Below are 24995 nucleotides of genomic sequence, written 5' to 3'. Positions count from 1 at the left end.
ATTTTTTAAAGTGTATAGCAATGATCACAAAATGTGTCCCTATCAATGTCTGTATATATTGATAAAATTCAAACTCAAAAAAATATGCTTCATTATCTTGAAGATAAAATTTAAAATGAAACAATTAGCTTATTTGGAAATAACATAAAGCAAATTATTTTAAGTAAGATAAAACAGGTATTTTTCTATTTTACTTGCCAGGGCTTAAGTTCTAAAAGTAGAAGTGCCGGAGCCCTATGAAAGATCGTCAGGAAAGTGCAACAAGAGTAAAAAAATTAATAAAATGACTATTAAAATCATTAATGATTTAAAAATTAAAATTTTTAATGAGCACTAAATTAATTCATAAATAATTTAATGTTGTTTACATATCGAATAATTAAAGATTAAAGTAATTAAATAATTAAAATTAAATAACACGTAAAGAGATAAAATAAAATTTAATAAGCGATTTTTTATATAATTTTATTGCTAAAAATAAAATTTTCCAGATTAAATTTCTACTGCAGTAATTGTTCAGCTACATAAAAAAGTGCCACAGCCTTCTTAGTTAGGGCTCCGGTGCGCTCCGGGTAAAATTAGAATATGTCCCAAAAACAAGAAGTACCGGAGCCGGGCTCCTGTAGGCTCCGGCGGAATTTAAGGTCTAATTATACCCCTGATGCCAGCTATCAACGGACGAGAACGCCATATGGTCCTTGCCGAGCCTCAAACAGCCATCACCAGCGATGACTCCAGTCCTGTGGAGACTGATTTTAAACACCCGTGGCCGATACTGTCCAGGTACAGATTCTAATCAGTAGCTTCCCAGGTTTTACCTGAGTCGATCCCCGCAGGGGCTTTCAAATAAGACAAGAACTTTCCTGTTCAGACAGGCAGCAAGACAAACTGCTTGTATTAATGATTGCCCAGTGCCTTTGAGTCGGCGCAGTCGTGCATCGTACGACCTTGCACCTACCACCTGTATAGTCGGCGTGGGCCTGTACATATACGGAAAACTATGAAAACCATCCCGCTTGCCTGGGATCGAACTAGTGTCGAAATCCCAGCCTTCGATGACCAATGAGTTTAAAATAGTCTATTTTAACCTCCTTGTCTAAAACGGGTCAGTCACTGCTAAGGCTTTACTGTGAAGAGTGACAAGAATTGGGATCATCAACAAGAAACGAACCGAACCAAGATTTGATGGATGCAAAACGGCTTCTAGGAACACTAATTCACCTACGCAAGAATTTTTTTTTTTTTTTTTTGATAACTTTGGCTGCAGAAAAAGGCAAAATGATTTTTTTTTTTTTTACGAGGGAGAGGGGAGACAAAATTTGTTCCTGTGAAACCGATTATTGCAGCTGATTAGTAATTTCATCAACGTTTAGTTCTTTGCTGCATACGTTTTCTTACACTATAGCTTTGCTTAATTACTATTTTCTATAGTTAGAAATATGAAACCTAAAATGCATCCGAAATATTCTTTAACTGTCACTTAAAAATTATCAGATAACATACTATTCGAAAGAAGGTCGGTTTGAACGCCTAGCAAGTACCAGACCACATTATCAGATAACATATCTTACGCTCGCCGGTTATCCCGCAAGCTAATCGCGGCATGTAGCGATAGTTGGGGTTCAGTTTCGTTTCTTATTGTACCACACGCTTTATTAAAGTGCGGTAAATAATCCATAATACGATATCCTGCAATAACTTGCGATAACACTTGTCAATGAAAAATGTTTTCTGTGTTGTTTCATTTGATAGCACAATCCTGAATTTTTGAAATGATATTTGTCTTTTATTTTATTAACCACTTGTACAGCCAGAAGTTTGAAGTAATTATTGCAATATATATATATATATATATATAATGATTTTAATGAATCCGGCAATAGTCTGGTACTTTAAAATAGGCACTTAAAGACCATTTCACCTCCCCCCAATTAGAGATCTTAATTCGTCTTGTCATCGCCACACAGCATTTATTTTCTTCATATCATTTAAGACTGTAATTTAAGCCAGACCTCATTCACGTGTTTCTTATGAAGCGACAAGCTAAACAGAAATTAATTGGGGGGGATTAAACTACTAGATTTTTGTTTTTTCTTGTGGCTGTTGTGTCTGTGGTAACGAGGCAATTCGGCTGTGGAAAGTAAATTTGAAGTTTTTACTTTAAAGTAACAGACTGTAGTAGTAATTTGACCAATCCAGTTAGTTAATAATATAACTAAAGACCAACATTTATTTCTTTTAAACAGCTTATTTTGTTAGTCCATAACAAACAGAAGAATTTCTTACTCTTTGCTAAAAGGCTAAACAGTTGCTCGTCCGAGATAAAAATATTTTGTCTGGGAGTAGTGACAGCACATTTTTTTTAAAAATCTCTTTAAATTAATTCTGAGTTTCTAAATTTAAAGTCTTATTTAAATCGCACAAATATGAAGTAAGTAAAAAACAAATTAAAAATCTGCAAAGTATTTAGTTCTATTCCATTGTTATTTTGAGGAATATTTATTTTCTCGTCTTGAAAAACGTTGTCTTTTTTCCTTGATCCTGTTATTAGTATTTGATTAATTTTATCAAAATACTCGTAGCTTGTGACAAGCATGATCATATTTAATGAATCATATTAAATTGTATTTCATCAGGAATAACATTATGTATTTGGAAATTTACCTTGAATTCAGATTTATTGCAATTTTGGTCGATATTATAATTATCGAGAAAAATGTATTTTACATTTGTTAGGAAATAATGTTACATTTAAAAGACCGGAATTGTTCTGGCAGATGCACCGTTTGTACCAAAATTTACCGGGAGAAACGTTTTGGCCGTAATACCCCTTTTGTGCACACTTGTTAGGCTTGAAGTGCGAAATGTAAACAGAAAACTTAAATAATTGAAGAAATGTAAAAACAAGTGCACTTACCATTCGAAAAAAGAAAAACAATGTTGAAAAAGTTAGCAAAAACGTAAAAAATTCATTTTTGGTAAATATCACACCAGAAATAAGAAAAATAACCAATTAAAAATATAAAACATTATTCAACATTCTTAACACGAATTTTAATGGCTTGGCATTTGAAACAAAATTTGCCCAAACTCACGTGGTTACCCATGTCAGACAAAAAATCGCATAAGTTGGTGGACGAAGCGTCTGGGACATCTGTACCAAATTAACTGTATTTTAAATTTGCTTTTTTGTATGATATGCTTTTTATCTGACATATACAAATTTAACCATATTAATTTTCTTCCGCAATTAGATTTCCTGTTGTTTTCTGCAGCTGCAATAACATCATATAATGGACTGGCCTAGACTTACTTTTACTCGAATTTTCAACACTGCTCTAAATGATGCAGTTTCGAGTGGAAAACGAGCCAGAAACAAGGAAAATTCTGAGCACAGGGGAAAGGAAATGCAGGAAGAATCACCGGCTAACGGTTAGCACTTTAACTTGTTTTCTATTATTAGACATTAATAATTTACTTCCAAATTATTTTATTTTCTGCCAATTTAATTCAATTTATTCTCATATCAAGCTAAAATGTAAACTCGTATTACCTATTTACTGTATTACAACCTACCAAATTGATGCTTTTAGGAATAATATTCAACAAATAATTAAAAATTAGTTTCTTGTTTGTCAATTTATTCATTACAAACTGAATATAAGTGATGATATGGATCTTATTTATAAGATATTATAGGATAAAAGCGCCAAAATTTTTCTCCAGAAATAATAATATACGTAACAATTGCAGTAAGAAAATATTTCTGTCATCAATTTATGACGGCTCCGGTAGAACATTTTCTGAACATAAGAAATATATTTTGTAAGCTAGTCAGTAAAAAAGAAACTCTAAGATGCGTTTTATTAAAAACTTTTGCTTTGAAACAACGCTTACTTTGAAAACAGGAACACTATTATTAAAGACAAAAAGAACATGGTAGTGTCATTAATGGAACATGAATGGTGATCAAAAGGAGTAGTTGGTGCACATATTTTTCTGTAGAAAATTTTTCGGAATGTAGTATGGTATACCGGAAAAATTCCAAAACTTTTTCTTAGCCAGGTTTGAAGTAATGCAACAATCATTTAAACTATAGATGGATTTTGTTTAATTTGATGGATTGGCTTGGTTTATTTAATTACGGCAAAGCACTCGAGGGCTATCTGCCGATGCGAAAGTATGCCTTCGTGGAGGACGTTCTAAGAGAAACTTGCTTATGCATATTACACATGGAGAAAACAACGAAAATATCCGTGCAGCCAGAGTTCAAACCCTGGACCAAACTACTAATGTTCAGCGACTTTTCCGGTCGGCTGCTGTTGGGCCGTTTGTTTGATGAAAATAGTTGAATGTCGATAAAAAATTTAGACTATTTATGAGTAGTTTTCCTTGCTAAATTATCTTTTGACGTGATTAAAATTTATTTTAAACTATATGTGATTCTACAAAAACGGTTGCCTTGAAAAAAATGTAACTACGGAAAATTTAAGATTGCATTTTTGAAGGTTTCTTATCTCGCATAAAAGGGAATAAAATTTCACAGCGAATTGGTTACACGTTAGTTAAGAGAAAGCAGAGAAAGAAGGGACATAATTATTTAAATTATTCATAAAGGACGCGAGGCAGTTGGTCAGATACCAATTCATTAAGGAAACGCCCAGTTCGGTAAAAATAAATGGAATGTTCAGCAGATTAAATAAACTGTAGCAAAATTTTTATCTCACATTCTGAATTGTAAATTGTAATACACAGATCCTAAAAGGTGTTTTATTACGACTAGAGATTGTAGAGGAATTTTAGAAAGTGCAGCAGAGTGTTAATGATATAATGGTTCAGGTCTCAAAATATAAGATCTGGAGTTGACAGGCCTGAATGTCGAAGGAAATAGTTTTAAAAGTTACTCTTGATATTTCCCGTTATAGGAAAATACGCACCAAATAGCTTTCTGTGGAAAGATATACCTAACATGGCCTATAAGCTACCATTAAATTGAATGTGTTCTTCTCTCTTATAACTGTATACTTATTTTCCAAGTAAGCATTGTCGTTTTTTGTTTACTGAAATAATTTCCTATACCATTATGTTTAGAAATATTTTACCATAATCGAAAACGAGTTGACGACGGAATCATGTTCTGAATTTTAATTTATGTTAATGTTGTCATGTTATGAATGTTAATTTATGTCTTGATGAATGTAATTTTGTTATTTGTGTAAAGAAAAGCACATGAGAGCTATCTATTTAAGGCAACGATGTCTTTGTGGAAGGCTTTCTAAGGAAAACTAGCTCGTATTTACGTTACACATGGAGAAAAATTGCGAAAACCAAACATGCAGAAAGGCCATTTGCTTAGCTTCAACCCGGTTAGAACTACTAGTATTCAACATTCTTAATGACTCAACTGTTAAGGAACATTTTCTTGCTGCAGGTATTAAATCTCACATATCTTGCTATAGAAACCTGTTTGGCGTGTATTGTCCTGTAATGGAAAAATATCGAATGAAATTCTATATGTATGAATGCAACGTTAATGCTGGTAAGATATTACAAAATCATAGAAAAAGAATAATTTATTATAGGAAAAGGTACAAATGTAGGAAGGTTTCAATACCCTGTTGGGACACCACTAGCGTGAATACATGACCGGCTTTACTTATAACTAGCTTCATCCGTTCATGACTTTTTTTTTTTTTTTTTTTTTTTTGTTATTTGGTAAATATTAGCTTATAACTTAAAATATTTAGCTTTCTTAAATTTTTAATAAAGTAAATATCATCGAAATGAATGGAAATTTATAAAAATAGAGACTGAAATAAGTAATTATACAGAATAAAGATTAAACTAATAAATGCCTTTTAAATACAGGTCTTTATGAGCAGATTCCCAAAACCTTGTCACTTAGAGGACTAGTCCGAGCAGCCTCTTGGGCCGTCCAACTTGTCCTCCCAAGTTATTCGAGACATATTCGTACAAAATCTGGAGATCGTGTAGGCCAGGAAAGCGGGGTAACGTAGCGAAGCTTTGCTTTGTGTGGCTGAGAATTATCGTTTTAAAAAATATCTCCTGGAAGCCTTGCCATCAGTGGCAATAAATGTGGTTGAAACTGTGTTACGAACATACCGCTGCGCTTCATGGTGCCATGGGTCAAAAATTACAAGTGACTTGGTATTGCATATGATGTCGTCCTATACTATAATACCAGCTTTGCACGATGTGCCGCTGCAAAGCGAAGGTGGGATTGAGGCGTTTACCGCGGGGGCTCTCTACACGTGTACATGGTTGTCATGACTGCCCAGACTGAATCTTGATTCGTCGAAGACGATCTGATTCTATTCAATTGTGGTCCAATCCCTTTCCGTTTGTTGCCTTTAGGCTAACTTAGATCGGATGTTGCTCAGTAGGTCAGCGTTGTGGTCCAATCCCATCAAGCGCGACACACCTGCAAACGGTAACGATGGTGGGTGGGTGTAATTGATAGCACACATAACTGGTGCCGTGAGGCTTTGATCGCGTCTGGCATGAGGGCTTAATATATAAATTGATAATGATGAATTTGCCTAGAGAACTGATCTTACTCACCCGATCTTATATTGCAAATCATTACTTTACAGTTAGCTGCAAGCAGAGTCATTCTGGATACAAAACTATCTCTGCAAGCGTCCCCCAAGGGTCTTGGGCCAGTACTCTATCTTTTCTATGCAGCTGATTTTCTGCGGGATAAACTCAACAGAAATACACTGCTGGCCTGCTACGCGGATGACACCGCTGTAGCGGTCAGATCTATTCTAACAGGGCAATCTAACAGGGCAATTTCTGTTATGCAGGATATTATTATGGACATATAGGAGTGGTGCTTTAATTGGAAAATTTCCATCAATGCGACTAAATCACAGCTACTTCTTGTTAGAAGGAAGAAAATACTAGGCTCAGTTCAGTCACTTTACCTATTCGGCCAACGTTTCCCGATGGTAAAGAAGGCCAAGTATTTAGGTGTTTACTTGAATCAAAGACTCAGGTGGAGTACGCATGTTAATTACATTGCAAACAAGACCAGAGGAGTTGCTCAACAGTTATAAGTACTGCTAGGGTGCAGCTCGTAGTTAGATATGAGAAGGAAAAGGCATATGTCTATTTCTATTTTACGACCAATTATGTGTTATGCGATCCTGCCTGGGCGACTGCTACGAGCTCAGATATCAACAAATTGCAGATGACTCAAAACACAATCTTACGCACAATTACAGGAGCGCATTTTTACATCCGTAACAAACTCCTGCACGATGATTTACAAGTTGAATATATTAAGAAATATCTGCAAAAACTTAACAGGAAGTTCTTTGGCAAAGGTTTGAATTGCAATAAAGGAAACTTTAGTGCTGTACTGAACTATGTCTGCATTTCTGAGGACTACAATATCAGGCCTCTTTTACGGCTCACAGAATGAGAGATCACAATTTTGTCACTTAGCCCACTCGTTTTTAAATATGTAAATAACACATTTTTATTGCGTACATTACTTCACTTTCATTTGTTTATTACATGTTTAACAGTGTATCCTATGCGCATTTCACGTATTTTCCTTCTTTTGCATCTTCACAGCTCCATACACGTGATTTACTCTTGTCTCAGGGGTGAGAGTTAAGTTACTTTGATGATTGGACTTTTGTCACTATGGCCGATGGGCCCTCTTTTCCTTACCTGCTCCGATTTCTTGGCTGGGAACTGCTTGATAGTTTACACTCTGATTGTCTTTAGGGGATTAGATCAATATATCTTATTAAATCCCAACTGGGCTAATATAAGCATAAGCAATTAGCATTTAAGTAGGGTGTCGTGAGGATAATTTCCTTCAGCCAGGCGCCTAGCGATGCTACGGGCAGATACAAGGTCTTGTATTGAATGATACATTTGAAGCTGTGTGTGTATGTTTGATGATGTAACGGTCCTTTTCTCGGTTATTGTTCTGCCGAAGGCGTCTTGAACCTAACCGCTGTGTACGCAAACTCTCTCTCTTTTCACTAGTCTCAACACCTCATTACAGTAAAGACAGGACTGTCTAGATATCAGGCTTCTCATCGAGCCGTTCGTTTGGCTTCCACCATTCCTATGATTCTTTACCTCTCGAACTCTGACCTTCTAATCGTACTGTTTTTGAAGGCAATGCTTTGACATCCCAAGTGAAAAGGTATATGTTTGCAACAGAATTAAGTGCAAGTAATATGCCTCTATATATCTTTTTTATGCGCTAGAGAGAGTGAAGTTTAACGCCTTATCGTGACATTACGCAAAGCTCAATCAATCTGCATTTTCTAATCAGTTACATATCTGACTAAAATGTGGCTTCATACCACGTTTCTTTACTATTCAACGATTACTTCTTGGCCTTGCATGTGGCAATGAGTGTGGTTGAATACACAAATGCCTATTAGTTTTGGTTTTTCTTAAATATACTCACATCATATTAATCAATTGATTCCAAAGACGCTATAGTGACAGACACTAAGGTTAAAGTAGCTAAGATTCCAATACAAATTCAAAATACAACTTCTAGAGAATTAGGAAATGATACCAAATAAAATCTAGCTTATTGACTTTCGTTTTTAGGAAACATTCATAATTAAAATGAGTAAATAGTATTGCGGGTTGTAAGACACAAATACTATGTGATATCAGGAATGCGAGCAGAAGCCCAATGTAGAGACAAACTCAAGACAAAAGCCGACAATTAATTAGACGAACTTGCATTAAAAGTACATGTTAGAAATCAAATGCGAACTGTAAACAACAGTTATAGGGATAGAGAGTGTTATGTAACATGAAATGTAAAGACTAAATGCGAATTGTCCCTCTATCCTAAGGTGCAAATGTCCCTTTTATTTGATTCAATTAAAAGTTAACAGACGAAACCATTCGTGCTTACAGAAGCCAACAGTTATGGATTTAATCAAAGATAAAGGATTAACTAAAATTAAGAAAAGTAAGTTAGCCTAACGACTGTGCAATTAGAATAACGCACAAGCTGACTGTGTCCTAAGGTCGGCGTAACAAGCCTAATAGCGAGAAAAACGCGACGTCATAAAATACTACTCGCAAGGCAATAAAATTAGCAATATGGCTTTCAGTAAGCAGAACACGTTTCAATTCTACCTTCTAAAACCTACCTTTAAGTACTTCTTCTTTCCATCTCATTTCAGTATCACGCGAACTAGAAATTTATATTTCAGCAGAAAAATAGAAATCAGAGAGACACGAAAAAATGTTTTAACATAAAATAACTGGTTAAATAACTTAAATGATCCCATTTAAGGACTCTTCTAAAGAAAATGTTAAGCTAACAGTCACATTGAAAAGGCTATGGACAAAATGGTAGAAAATGCCATAAACGAACAATCGGAACCGCAGGAAATGTTCCATTGACAGGGAAATGGATTCTTAATCAGGTCCAATCATATGATCCTCCAAGGAAAGCGTAACCAGTAAAAAAGAATGTAAAATCCCTTCAACTTACAATCTAAGGACCACAGAAAAAGTTGGCGAACATCATGAGGTCAGCCGGCAAAGTCAACAGCCAGAGTCAAAGAGATCATAGGGTTCCTTCATGGAACACATTTTATGCAATCTTGATACGATCCATATTCCACTCACGCAGTACATAATGTCATTCAACGTTCATTATCCTCAGCATTTGCAATACTGACTCAAAATGCATCACCTGCCTCAGTTAAAGAAATATGCATTGTAAAAACACAAATATGCGCTGGAGTTCTGGCTGTATTATTGGAAAATTCTGATCAAGGTTGAGAAGTTGTATATTATCCGCTTCACGAGAAAACGGAAGTTGGACGAAAATAATAAAATCGCTGTATACTACCAATACAAAGCACACTTCAAATGTAGTTTCACTCATTCAAGAAAAATCAATCGCTGTATACTTTGACATTCAGAGCACTGGGCAGATCTACAAACCCCATACTCCAAGGAGATAAGATATTTAGGTGTTATTTTAGATTACCATTGGTCAGCAACCAAATCTTGATCTGGCGGTAGCTGGATTGTTATATCACCCTTTTCTTCATCCTCCGCCTCATAGAGAAATAACTCCACCTTCTTGTATTTTTTAACATTTATTGCACAAACACAAAACCAATACTAAAACTACAATCTAATAACTGAAATACATATAAAGTAATACAAGTTTATTTCGGTTTCATTAATGGCTCCCACGAGCCTTCCCTATGACCTCTCTGTCGATCTCCCTCTTGGAAACTAAACTTTTGGCGCCTTCAGATTGACAGCCAGCGCCCTCTATACATCTTGTTGGTTGGCGTTACCCATACATCACAACGATATTTGAAGCTTTTCTAAACTTGCAGTCTTTCATACCAGTGAAGACCTTTCAGATTTCATTACTATGAGTGAGTGCCTTAAGTCTATGAATGAATGTCTTAAGCTGCCTTTCTAAATTATGTGGCTTTCCTTTCCTTTTCCCACTATTGCCGTGTGTAGCTTGCAGATAGTAAGCTGTATACCGACTGTCATGAATCAATAAGTACACTGCAGGTATAGCAAATGCATGAGTGTGTGCAGGACAAGATGCAAAGTGAAAGAGGGCGTGACTATTTTGTCACGTGAGGCTGTAGCGGCATCTGGTAGGCTGGAGAGATGCTGGTCCAAGTTTCAGGAACAGTGTGCATTTTTACAAATATTCAATGCATAAACTCATCAAAGTACATTTTTTCTCACAATTAGAAAGACTAGTGATTTTATCTTTTTTTCACTGTAGAAAGCAATTCTCTTATAAACCATTTATTTTGAATTTCCAAATTTTTACCTTATTAGATGAACCTCTCTTTTAATGTAAGTGTAAATATTAAATTCTTATATGATGTGGAGGTAAAGGCCCTGTAGTGCCTAAATACTCCTAACTGATTCCTTCTTTGATCCTTTGATTGCTTACAGCGGATAGCGCTACAACGTAAGTAGTAAGCGGAGGTAACCGTGCGGTCAAAGGATGCCGCCATGACGTAATATAACAATAGATGACGTAAGAGAACAATAGATGTCGCAATGGGGGCGTTCATTTGATGTGCCGCCTCCGCCATCTTGGATCACGTGACAACCGGAAGTGACGTCACAGAAAAGCGTGGCCTCCGCCATCTTGGATTTCTCCGGAAGTGACGACACCAGCGCCATCTTGTATCACGTCATGGAATGACATCATCAAAGTTTCGTTTTGATTCTGTGGCAACGATTTTATGTCTCAAAGTTTTTATTTTTTGTGGCATTGAATATATATTTTTAGGTTTTGTGGCAACGAACTCTTGAACCACGTGTTTGGAATGACATCATCCATTTCTTGTTGGGGCATGTTGTTTTACAAAATGGCGTCTGCCGTATAACACCTTTGTATGCCTCCGCTAAGGTGTATGGATACTTTTCTGTGAACCAATCAGATTCTTTGAAATATGACCTCACCGTCTCTTAACCAATCACCGTTGAGATGAAATAAAGAGTTCCTACCTGATATAAGGTTATCCCGAGCAACGTTCCGCATTTCTTTCCTGCCTGTCGCCCTGAGTGTACGTACCTGCTTTTGCTTCGACAATCTTTCTTCACTGCTTCGAATGGATCAGGCACGAAACAACAAAGAAGTAAGTAACGTTTTGAAAAGTTACTGTTTTTAGATTTTTAATCTTTAAAAAAGTGTTGAATTTGCAATATGTGCTTAATTTGTCTTTACTTTTTTTCAGATGGAAAACCTATTTGAGAATGAACCTATGCCTTTGAACGATAAAGTGTTGAGCCATGAAGACCGCACCCAAGATGTTCTCAATGAATCAGCTAGCTCTTGTGCCAAAAGAAAAGCAGAAGAAACATCCCATTTCGAGAAAAAAGTACGTATTTGCGAAAATCTTATATATTAAAGTTGATATTGTATGTGACCCCAATTTTATGTATTCTATACTAACTGAATTTTTTTTTTCAGGGCAAAGGACTCTTCACCGAAGACGCTATTCCAGAGGAGCTCACTCACATGGGAGACAATGTCTTTGTGGGACCCAGCATTTACAAGGGAAAAGTGACTGTGCACATCCGAGAGTATGCCAAATATGGTAAAGCTTACTATCCGACAAGACGAGGAGTAAATTTTGAGCCATGGTGTTTGAATGTTCTCGCAACCAACATGACAGTGGAGGAACAAGACCTGCTGACACTGAATCTGGAGTTGCCCAAGAATTTTGTGGTCACGTATAAAGATTCTCACTTCACTCTGAAACAACTTTCTGCTCAAGGAGATGAAAAAAGTAGCCTCAGCATTACAACGACGCAGTGGGAAGAACTGATGTCCAACTTTAGCCGTATCAGCGATATTGTCACCAACCTCGTTTATCAAAACATGAACTTTTGTGAAGCCTACGAAAGCGTATCCGACGAACCTGTCAGAGAGGAAAATCTACCCCAATCCTTTGACATTTCTATGGGAAGAGCGCGACTTCAAATCATTCTAAAGACGTCACTTGAAGAACTTCTTAATCAACAAGACGAACTGAAATATCCCCAGCTGAAAGACTGTGAAGAACTCGTTCATAAAACAGAAACTGTGAATGCCATTGCTCTGAGATTCAATGCTGTTGACATCGCCAGGCAATTTTATGGAAACATTTGGGGTGAAGAATCCTATTTAATGTTAGTGAAACCTGCTCACTACATTACCAAGGACTTTTTAAAATCTGTGTGTTTAAACCATGTACTCGATGAAGTAAGAAACACATTTTGTACTACCAATGGTGTCTTAGGTATTGAATACTATGAATATTTGTAAAATAATTAGGATGCTCAATAAATGTTATTTTATTTTACAACGATCTCATGACTGTCTCCAGGTTCAGACCTTATTTAAAAGAATTAATATGTAATGATTACTCACATAAATTATTTTCAAAATACCTGTTGACTTTTATAGAGTATAAATAGTGTTGTTATTCTTAAACGTGTATCATTCATTATTCAGCCTTTGAGATGTTAAGTAACATTCATTTTTCTCTCTTGTTTTTTAGACCTATTTCTAGAATCTTAACATACGTGAAACTAGGGTATTTTTTCTGTTCTAGTTAAACATATATAAATGAATATCAGTATACGTTTAGATCATAACAACTGTTGCAATGAACGCAGCTCTGGCTCAGACCTATCGGGATCCTCAGGTCCCCGCAAGCTTCGGGGGTGTTGCTGCTTTGCATCGTGCTTTAAAAGGTCGCGTAAAAACAAAAGACATCCAGAAATGGTTGCAAACCAAGGATTCTTATACTTTGCACAAGCCTTTGAGGCACACGTTTCCCAGGAACAGAGTCATCGTAGGAGGCTTAAACGAGCAATTTCAATCTGATTTAGTGGATATGCAAAAACTGGCCTCTTTTAATGATGGATATAAATATTTGCTGACCTGTATAGATATCCTTTCCAAATACGCTTGGGCTATCCCTCTCAAAGATAAAACATCTACGTCTATCCAATCTGCTTTCGAAAAGATATTTTCGGAACGTACACCAGAATCATTACAAACAGATGCAGGGAAAGAGTTTACCAATAAACAAGTTCAAAATTTTTTGAAAAAGAGAAACGTTCGCTTTTTCACGACACATAATACAACCAAAGCTTCTGTCGTAGAACGATTTAATCGAACTCTAAAAACAAAAATGTGGAAATACTTTACCGAAATGAATACACGAAAGTACATTGATGTGATTGATAAATTGATATCCAGTTATAACCATACATGGCATCGTAGTATTAAGACAGAACCTGTATCCGTTACGCTACAAAATCAAGAAAGAATTTGGAAACCATTATACGGACAGCAACCAGCACAAGTGCCTGTTCCTACCGATTTAAAGATTGGAGATACGGTACGCATCAGCCGAGAAAAAATGGTCTTTGAGAAAGGATACGAACAAAATTGGACACGAGAAATTTTTACAATCTATAAAATTATTCGACGAATTCCTGTTGTCTATAAACTGAAAGATCTTGCAGGAGAAGTTATACAAGGAACGTTTTACAAACAAGAACTTCAAAAGGTTTCGGACTCTGGTTATTATCCTGTAGAAAAAGTTTTAAGAAAGAGGAAACGTCGCGGGAAAATAGAATATTTTGTGAAATTTCAGGGGTACCCCGAAAGCTTCAATGCTTGGGTGGAGGATGTGAGAAGGGTATAAAAGGCCCGTACATTCTGCTTATCTGTCATTTGAACGAAACATGTGTTTCTTTATCACACTGATCAGCGACAGCTCCATGCGTTTTTTTCCAGACAACAAAACATCACAATTTACCACTCAGCTTCCTACTCCGATGGATTTAAATAGTCAGTGGAAGTTATCTCTTGTGGACTTTATTTACCCTCACACATGGTATAACGTCCGAAAAGACAATAATTTATTTGGATTTGATTTGGGTGATGGAAAATTGGAAGGTCGAAAAGTGCCTCCAGGATGTTATGAAACGATACCAGATTTATTAAAAGCCATGAAAATACCTTCCCATAAAAATAAGATTGAATTCAGTTATCATCCTGTTACGAAAAAAGTGACCATTAAGACCGACGAAAATTGCAAAGTCATTCTTCACGAAGGATTAGCGGAGCTTCTAGGGTTCGAGCCGGGTGTTTACAAAGGATTGGAACAAAGTCCTTTTGTAGCCGATCCCAAAGTATCTTTTCCTGTCATGTATGTGTATTGCGATCTCGTAGAACCTCAAATTGTGGGAGATGTACAAGCCCCGTTGTTAAAAATTGTCACCGTAGAAGGAAATGACGGAGACATCATAAACGCTCATTACCCCCGGCCCTTTTACTTGCCAGTCATCCGTCAACATTTTCAGACTATACATATTGACATAAGACTTCACTCTGGAGATTTAGTACCATTCGAAAGAGGCAAAGTATTTCTTGTGTTGCATTTTCGTCTGAGACAAATTATATAAAAGAAGCCTTCATTTGCAAATTGATTTCATTTGGATTGTGTATGCAAGATTAGAAGCATCAAACATGCGGGTGCCTTATACGTGTTGCACGAAAAAATTTGAAGATTATTATTTAGCTCAAACTGGAAATGGATTACCTTACTATCAAGGAACCATTTTACAGAAAGGTTATGGGATTGGTGGATTTTTTGCAAAGCTGTTTCGCAGTGCTATGCCTTTTTTTGATGAGTGGAGCCAAAACAGTCGGAAAACAAGCCTTGCGGACTGGAACACAAATTGCAAACGACGTATTGTCGGGAGAAAATTTTAAAGTCTCCCTCAAAACCAGATCTAAAGAAGCTGGCAAAAAATTAGCGAGGAAAGCAGTTCAGAAAGCAGATGAGATGATTGGTCACGGAAGGTTTAAAAGGAAGCGCAAAACCCCCAAACACTTCATTTCGTCTAAAGCCAGGAAGGTGCAACGACGTGATATTTTTGACTCGTAATGGCTTTTCTGTTAAAAGATTCTCCGGAATGCGCAAAATCCGAATTGGATTTATTTTCGTTACCTCCCACACAAACAGTTATCGAAAAAGGTCAGTGGGTTGAATTTCATCCATTAGCCAATGTATCGGAAGGAAGTCCTGTCGAGTTCAATGTTTCTGGAAGCGGAGACGACTACCTAGACTTATCACAGACACAACTCTACGTCAAAGTGAAAATTTTAAAAAATGATGGCAAGCCAATCACGGCTGAAAGTAAAGTGGGACCTGTCAATCTCTTTTTACATTCTATGTTTTCTCAAGTGGATATTAGCTTAAATGAAAGACTCGTTTCCACCAGTAATAACACGTATCCTTACAGAGCCATGATAGAAAAATTATTGAATCATGGTTTTGATACGAAAACGTCTCAACTGTCATCAGAATTGTTTTTCAAAGATACAGCAGGACGTATGAACGTTTTTGATATTCAAGACACTCAGCCGAATGAAGGATTCAACCAACGAGCAGAATTGTTTAAACTGAGTGCTTCGGTCGATATGATTGGCCGATTGCACTTGGATATGTTTCATCAGGAAAGACTTTTGCTGAATATGGTGGATATGAAAATTAAACTCATACGCAGCAAACCTGAATTTTGTTTATTGGGCGAAGGTGAATTTAAAGTTTTACTCGAACAAGCTTCATTGTTTGTACGCAAAGTGAGAGTCAGCCCAGGTGTTGTGCTAGGACATGCCAAAAGCCTAGAAAAATCAACAGCCAAATATCCCATTAATAGAGTGCTCTGCAAAGCCTATTCCATTCCAACGGGAAATATGAGTTTTATTCAAGACAATATTTTCATAGGTCAAATGCCTAATCGTATTGTGGTGGCATGTGTCGATAATGATGCCTTTAACGGAAACTATAAAAAGTCTCCTTTTGAATTCAAGCATTATAATATGAACTTTATCGGCGTTTATGTGGACGGGCAACCGGTACCTCATAATCCTCTTCAGCCTAATTTTGACAAAAATTATTTCATACGAGCTTATCAGAATTTATTTATGAATGCAGACGACAGAGGACTTTACCTTTCAAGATCAGAATTTTCAAAAGGATATTCCTTATTTCGCTTCGACCTGTCACCTGACCTTTGTGATGGCTCTCATTTAAATCTAGTTCGACACAGCAACTTAAGATTAGAAATAAAATTTGGGACTCCCTTACAACAAACTGTTTCGTTATTAGTGTACGCTGAATTTGAAAATTTGATAGAAATCAATAAAGCTCGAAATATTCTGTACGATTTTGGAAACTGATGAGTTCATCACAGATTCATCAAATCTTATCTCGAGATCCTATTTCTTTGAGATATTTTGCGGGTGTTTTTCCTTGTGATAAAATACCTGCGATTCAAAGTTTTCCCTGTGCACTGGTACTCAATAGGGATAAACATGATGAAAAAGGAACTCATTGGCTAGCTGTCTACATTGCAGACAAACAGACTCTGGAATTTTTTGACTCTTATGGACTCCCGCCTGAAGTATATGGAAAAGATATCACATTCTTTGTCAAGAAATATCGTCATGTTTGCTGGAACAAGATTTCGCTTCAGAGTTTAACTTCTAATGTATGTGGACATTATTGTATTTATTTTATTATTAAACGCTGTCAAGGACTCTGTATGGAACTCATTGTATCACCCTTAGATGGGAAGAATCATGATTTCCAAATATTTCAATTTGTCAAAAAAAGATATGGTGTAAATATGATTTTTAAAAAATAAAGTTGTTTTAATTTGTAAAAATGTCTCTTGTGTTTCTTGTTTCTACACTTATTTAAACAAAATAAATAAATGTCTCATGCAAAAGGATTTTAGTTAAAGTATAAAAGTCAGTGTTTTCTTAACATGCTGTCATTTCCAAAAATGGAACTGCCCAAGTTCGTACATCCTTCTACTTGTCTTCTGAGCGGACCTACCGGTTCGGGAAAAACATTTTTTGTGAAGAAATTGATAGATCATAAAATGTTCCATCCCATGTCGACCAATATTATTTATTGCTACGGAAGTTATCAACCTCTTTTTAATTCCATGAAAAACGTAAATTTTGAAGAAGGATTACCATCTAACCTGCAGACTCTTCAAAATGCTTTAATTATCATAGACGATTTAATGTCTGAATTAGCAAGTGATACTCGCTTAAGCAAACGTTTTACAAAAGGAAGTCATCACCGAAACCTTTCAGTCGTTTTTATAACACAAAATCTTTTCACCAAGGCAAGGAGATGAGAAATATTCATTTAAATTCCCATTATCTTGTCCTATACAAAAATCCTAGAGATAAAAGTCAAATTATGCATTTAGCTAGACAAATGTTCCCCGGAAAAGTAAAGGCCTTTCAAGAAATTTTTCAGGATGCTACTTCAACTCCATTTAGCTACTTGTTGATTGATTTACGACCTGAAACAAGTGAAACGCTTCGCCTTCGTACAGGCATCTTTCCTGGGGATAAATACTATGTCTACCAGCCCCGATAGTTCATTTCAGTTTGAGACGTCGAATGGCTAACATGTCTTCTCCCATCGTGATCGATTTCGAAGGTTTTCAGTGGATGCCTCATTGTTACATTGTTAAAGAATTAGCTTTTTACACCGTGCATGAAGGATATCACAGTTGCTGGTCATTTTTACCTCCTCAGGCTTGGAAAACATTATCACGATCTCAGCAAAAGTTTTTTGCTTGGGTCACAAGAAATCGTCATCATGTGAATTGGAGTGAGGGTGTTTTACCTTATACTCATCTTCGTATTATTTTGCAATATTTGTCATCTATTTATTCTGTCATATACGTGAAAGGATTAGAAAAGAAATTATTTTTAGAAAATTTATTAGGTAGAGACATCATAGATCTAGACTGTCCTAAGATAGAGAATTTAAAAAAGAAAAGTTCTTTAACATGTTCGATTCATGCAAAAGGATTTAATTGCTGTGCTTTAACCAAAGCGGCTGCATTTGCTACCTATATAAAAGAAAGTGTGCAGGAAGAAGAGTTCATTTGTCATCAGCATGTCTCATCTGAAGGATGTGGATTATCTAAAACTATTAGGAAAATGTCGAATAAAAGCAGCTGTACTGAAAAAGTGTCCGAATCATCTCATAAAATCAGTTTGTGAGTGTGTTTTAAATCTTCTAAAAGGAAACGTACCCATCACCAAAGGGTCAAAAATCGACTCGCCCCATTTAAAAGAACGTTAAGAAAACTAGCGGACAGAAAAGTGCCTCTTTTTAAGAAAAGGCGTCTTTTGGTGCAAAAAGGTGACGGTTTCCTATCTTTCCTGATTCCTGCAGCAGTCAGTGTCTTATCCTCCCTTATCCATGGAACACAGTAAGAAATTTGCCCTGGTACCCCTGGACCGTATGCAGCAATTTGAAGATGAAAATTTGAGTGATTTAGATACACAAATTCAAAACATTTTAAAAAAGAAAATGAACGATGAAGAAAAGTCTAAATTGTACATCCAGGTTCTGCAAAAGTATGTTACATTTCCTCATGTGAACACTTCCGAAGAACAACCGCCTGAACAACGTTCTGAGAAAGATATAGAAAAGGAAATTATGCAAACAGTTCCTGTGAAACAGAGAAGAACGGCACAGAAAATAATAGATTTTCTTAAAGAGCATCAGATTTCCTGGACACAGAATAAAGAACTTGTTGTGTGCGTACGGGTTCGTTATGAAATGAATGCACAAGTCCGATGAAAAATGAACAAAAAAAATTTATTATTATCACAACAAAAATGCTTAAATTTTCTCAAATTATCATGCAGTATTACAATATCTCACAGTAGTTATCTTTTAACTACTCAAATGTCCAATAGAACGCAATTAAAAACAGCTAAAGAACGCTAATCCGCGAATTCGCTACAATCAACAAGAGCAGTTTTCTAAACAACAACAAACTAAGCAACTACTACAAACTGAGATGTTTTCCTCCTTTTATAAGATTTTAAAATCACGCGCTAGAATTTTCCAGTACTTTCTCGAAATCAAAAAGAGATATTTATTTATTTAATGCACGCGCTCTTGTAATTTCAATTTTACGGCTTAGCTTTCTTTTAATATTCGTCACGCGCTGCACTGCGCGAGAAATAAAATCATTTAATTTGTAATTGAACTAACATTAGCTTTTTAAATACCAAATTCGTAACACTGCCCCCTTCCCAAGGACTGCACGTCCCGGGCAGTACAATCCCTGGACAGGAAGCTAAACTTACAACTGTGGCATAAATGCATTAATAAGCATTACATTACAATAATAAACAACATGAACAATAAATGCAATACATAAAACAAATCAAATACACATTTAAAAACAAAACGGACCATGGTCTTATACTATTTGCAATTATTTACATTATGTACTATGGCCATAGTAATGAGCTAACCTGTCGTAATGAACGACTTTAGGTTTAGAGTTCGAAGACTTACGAATCCGAACCACGACGTCATTCAACCTGTTTAGGACTGTGTACGGCCCATCCCAAGGTGACTGTAATTTCGGACAAAGTCCTTTCCGTCGACTCGGATTCCACAACCACACCTTGTCTCCTTCGTGGAATTGATGTTCAGTAGCTCTTGTGTCGTATCGGGTCTTCATCTTCTCCGTCGCCAAGTTGACTCGCTCTCGTGCAAAATTGTGCATCACTTCAAACCGGGCCTGGAGATCTTGAATATATTCCTCAGACGATGAAGGAGCATCCGGAGGGCGGCCAAACAATAGATCACAAGGCAGACGAAGGTCACGACCGAAGAGCATCTGTGATGGAGAATAGCCGGTAGTCTCGTGGACAGCACTGCGATAAGCCAGTAAAAGGAGTGGTAATTTCTTGTCCCAGTCCTGTTGGTTTCTGGAAACCACTAATGAGAGGTTATTAAGGATGGTTCGATTGAACCTCTCTACCATTCCGTCCGACTGGGGATGCAATGGCGTCGTTTGAGTTTTGTCAATGCCAAGTAGTTTGCATAGTTCTTTGATTACTGCCGAGGCAAAGTTCCTTCCCTGATCGGAATGTAACTGAAGAGGCACTCCGAACCTGGAAATCCAGTGCTGTATCATTACCTCAGCTACTGTGACTGCCTCTTGATCAGGAATAGGATAAGCTTCAGGCCACTTGGTGAAGTAATCAATGACAACGAGTATGTATTTGTTGCCATCAGCAGTTCGTGGCAGAGGTCCCAGGATGTCAAAGGCGATACGTTCAAAAGGCGCACCTACGTTGTAACGTTGCAGTCTGCCTCGGCTGCGTTTCCTCGGTCCTTTCCGACCTGCACAGGCATCGCAAGATCGGCACCACTTTTGCACGTCATTCTTTGCATTATTCCAGTAAAAGCGCTCACGAACTCTCTGTAAGGTCTTCATAATTCCAAAGTGACCTCCTGTAGGGCTGTTATGTAGTTCTTTGAGGACATCAGGAATCCGGGATCTTGGAAGTATCAGTTGCCATCGGAACGTCTTCCCATCATCCGACTCGAATTTCCGGTATAAGACGCCGTTTCGAATGTGAAGTGAATCCCAGAGTGTCCAGTATTGTTTTGTTGTAGGACTACAGACAGAAATGTCCTGCCATGTAGGTTTTCTGTTTGATGACTCTATTAAATCAAGTATGGGTTTAATGTCGCGGTCTTCCAGCTGGTCTTTCCTGACTTCATCATCACTCCACGGGTCTCGATCAGCCGATGTTGATGTTGTAATTTGTCTTGCGACCGGAGTCAGCAGCTCGTATTTCGCTTCCACCCTGGAACAATATCGGCAGCTTTCTTGGCAAGGTCTTCTAGACAGGGCATCGGCGTTTCCGTGTGATGATCCCTTACGATGACGGATAGTGATGTCATATTCTTGGAGTCTCTGTATCCACCTGGCTATTTGACCCTCAGGATTTTTGAAATTTAAAAGCCACGCCAATGAGGCATGGTCCGTGCGGAGGAGGAATTTTCTCCCGTATAGATAATGATGGAAATGTTCTACAGCTTTGACTATGGCGAGCAACTCTTTCCTTGTGACACAGTAATTCCTCTCCGGTTTAGACAGGCACTTGCTCCAGTAAGCTACTACACGTTCTTGGCCGTCTATTTCTTGGGACAAAACAGCACAGATACTTTCATTGCTCGCGTCGGTGTCGAGAATAAATGGTCTGTCGAGCTGAGGATACGTCAGGATTGGAGCAGATGTTAAAGCTTCCTTTAAGTTGTTAAATGCATCCTCGCATTCCTTTGCCCACAAGAATCTTTGCTTGCTCTCTGTCAGCTTGTGAAGTGGTCTTGCGATGGAAGAAAAGTTCTTCACGAATCTCCTATAGTATGTGCAAAGCCCTAGGAAGCTTCTCAGCTGATGGACATTTTAGGGACGCGTCCAGGATTTAACCGCTGATACCTTTTCAGGATCCGTGCGCACACCTTCTGCAGAGATGACATGTCCCAGGTAAGTCACTTCCTTTCGGAACAATTTGCATTTAGCGGGACTCAGCTTCAGATTGGCTTCTTTCAGTTTCTGAAGCACCTTTCTAAGATTTTCTAGATGCTCTTCAAAACTCTTTCCGACGATGATGATATCGTCCAGGTATATCAGACAGGCTTCGTAGGAAAGGCCTTTCAAAACAGTCTCCATAAGACGTTCGAATGTTGCCGGCGCATTACACAGTCCAAACGGCATCACTTTGAACTGCCAAAGTCCTTGTCCCGTAGTAAATGCCGTCTTTTCTCGGTCTTCAGGATGGATTTCTACCTGCCAATACCCACTCTTTAAATCAAGTGTTGAGAACCACTTGCTTCCAGAAAGAGTGTCTAGAATGTCATCAATTCTAGGAAGAGGGTAACTGTCTTTCTTCGTAACCTCATTCAACCGGCGATAGTTAACGCAAAATCTTGTTGAGCCGTCTTTCTTTCTGACGAGAACGATGGGAGATGCCCATGGACTCGCTGAAGGCTCGATGACATCGCCTTCTTCCATATCTTTTAACAGTGTTCGCACCTCTTCCTGTTTAGCAAACGGTAGACGTCTTGGATGTTGCTTGATTGGGGGATGATCGCCAGTATCTATTCTATGTTGTGTCAAACTAGTTCGACCCACGTCAGAAGACGAGCGGGAGAAAACAACTTGAAGATCTTTAATGACGCGATCGTAAGCATTTTTCTCTTTATCGTTTAATTGTGCATTCTGCAATAACTCCGATGTAATGCTCTCTGAGGACACGGATTCTGGGATGTTACTCTTTCTTTCAACGCTGGTTACTGGAGTACATGTTGCAACCACTTCACCTTTCTTAATAACTCTCGACTTTTCAGTTACATTGGCGACTCTCACCGGGATAACCGTTCTGGATAGGTCGACGAGTGTTGAGGCTACTAGTGCTCCTTTTGGGATATTACAGTTATTGGGATATTCTATGATGCCGTAGCGGAAATTTCTATTTTCGGCTATGGATCCAGGAAGTAAAATTTCTGTTCTTGCCGGTATTGTGATATAGTCTTGTGCTATGATTTTATGGACAGATTTAACTTCTTCATCATTAACGAGAAATAACTCTATGTCCTCAGATGTAGAATGCAATTCGTTATTTTTAAAATCCAAGTAAAAATTGTATTTCCTTAGAAAGTCCAATCCGAGTATGCAAGAATCAGTGATCTCTGCTACATATGCCGTGTGATGGTAAGCGGCACTTCCAAACGTGATGTTAACATTTACTTTTCCGTCGATGTCGATCTTCTCACCGGACACAGTCTGGAGGGTAACGCAGGGCGGCGTCCAGATAAGTTTGTTTCCTAGTTGTTGAGCCAAATCTTTTCGGATGATGGTGACGTTGGCTCCTGTATCTATAGTCATATTGCACGGAACTCCATTAATATGTCCTATTATGAAAAGTCCATTACTGCCGCCTCTCACTGCAGAAATCTGAAGCGCTTTAAACGGGGGCTTTTCATTATCTGGCAACCTCCGCCCCGCGAGATGGCCACTAATTAGTTTCCCTGCTGCTTGTTAGAAGCGGTCTTAACATCAGTACCCTGGGGTGTTTTGCAGTTTCGTCGTATGTGTCCCTCAGCACCGCAGTTCCAGCACTTAACGGTCGGTTTCTTCTCACCAATATTCCGTCTCAAGGCGTTCAGTTGTCTAGTTAAATCGTCAAGTCGAGCGGTGACTTGATCCCCTGGCTCCTGGACTTGTGCAGCTCTGACTGGGTGGCGGTCTCGACGAGTGGCTTGCTGGGCTGCCTCAAATTTCATGGCGTACACTAGAGCACTTTTTAAATCTTTTACATCCGCCATTCGTAGAGCTTTCTGTATTTCAGTATCTCGGATACCGTCGATAAAGTATTGCAAGGACAGGATTTCCCTTGTTTCTGTCGGGCATTCCGAAAAGGCGAGATGGGACAGCCTTTCAACATCCGCGGCGAGCTCCTGAAGTGTTTCGGTAGGCTTCTGTTGACGAGATTTTAATTGGAGCCTGCTGTAGTCTTTTAAACACTTCTCCCCAAAGCGCAACTCCAAGGCGCCGAACAGAGCTTCGAAATCTAACCTTTTGTTTTCGGGAAGAGTCTGAAGGATATCCGCTGCGTCGGCTCTTAGAGAAGCGGCGAGATGACAGGCCTTAGCTTGGGAATCCCATCCATTCGCATCCGCCACGATAGAAAATTGTGTCTTATACACCTGCCAGGAGGTCTTCCCATCATATGTGGATAGCTTCAGAGGTGGACGAGCAGGCATTGGTAAGAATTTAAAATCCTCACTCCTGCTCCCTGCCGACGCTACGAATTTCTTTAAAGTATCCATTTCTTTGGCAACTGCAGAAACTCTCTCATCAATTTGTTGTTCGATTTGGTGTTGGACGGCACAAACTCTTCCTTCAATTCGTTCCTCCACAGCAGAAACTCTCCCTTCTATATGTTCTTTTACAGAAGAAACTCTTTCTTCTATTTCTTCTTTCACCGAAGAAACTCTTTCTTCAATATGATCTTTTACGGAAGAAACTTTTTCTTCAATATGTCCAACTTTATTTTCAACTGCGTCAATTCTGCCTTCCATAGCTTCAAATTTATTTTCTATTATGCAAGTAATTTCTCTTTTCATTTCTTCTTGACCAGCTTGAACGGCTTTCATTTCGTCCTTAACGGATTCCTGGCCCAATTTCATTTCTTCCTTAACGGATTCCTGGCCCAATTTCATTTCTTCCTTAACGGATTCCTGGCCCAATTTCATTTCCTCTTTAATTTCTTTTTTAAATGAGGCAAAGGCTGATATTAACTGCCTTAATTGCTCTTCCATCGCTCTTGTTATTGGCATTCAAATCCCACTTCTGACACCAAAAATTGTTGCGTGCGTACGGGTTCGTTATGAAATGAATGCACTAGTCCGATGAAAAATGAACAAAAAAAATTATTATTATCACAACAAAAATGCTTAAATTTTCTCAAATTATCATGCAGTATTACAATATCTCACAGTAGTTATCTTTTAACTACTCAAATGTCCAATAGAACGCAATTAAGAACAGCTAAA

The 24995-nt window shown here is 37.8% G+C and overlaps 2 protein-coding genes across 2 annotated transcripts in view; both read left to right on the top strand.

Moving 5' to 3' along the window:
- LOC146993671 (uncharacterized) overlaps positions 1–24995 on the top strand; it is a 127508-nt gene that overhangs the window by 89578 nt on the left and 12935 nt on the right. The window contains exon 2 of the mRNA XM_085827385.1: positions 3255–3432. Within this exon, the coding sequence (XP_085683511.1) occupies positions 3294–3432 (139 nt within the window). The 5' untranslated portion in view covers positions 3255–3293. The remainder of the gene's footprint in view (positions 1–3254; positions 3433–24995) is intronic.
- Positions 9901–12857, top strand: LOC146993672 (uncharacterized). The gene is made up of 3 exons (XM_085827384.1): positions 9901–11654; positions 11754–11897; positions 11990–12857. Exons 1-3 carry the CDS (start codon positions 11628–11630, stop codon positions 12824–12826), a joined length of 1008 nt encoding a protein of 335 aa, XP_085683510.1. The 5' UTR covers positions 9901–11627; the 3' UTR covers positions 12827–12857.

The sequence above is a fragment of the Stegodyphus dumicola genome, chromosome 12 (assembly GCF_044657685.1).
Source record: "Stegodyphus dumicola isolate Sdum_Otavi_A_Nest chromosome 12, ASM4465768v1".
NCBI lineage: Eukaryota > Metazoa > Arthropoda > Arachnida > Araneae > Eresidae > Stegodyphus > Stegodyphus dumicola.
This window is presented reverse-complemented; position numbering and strand designations above follow the sequence as displayed.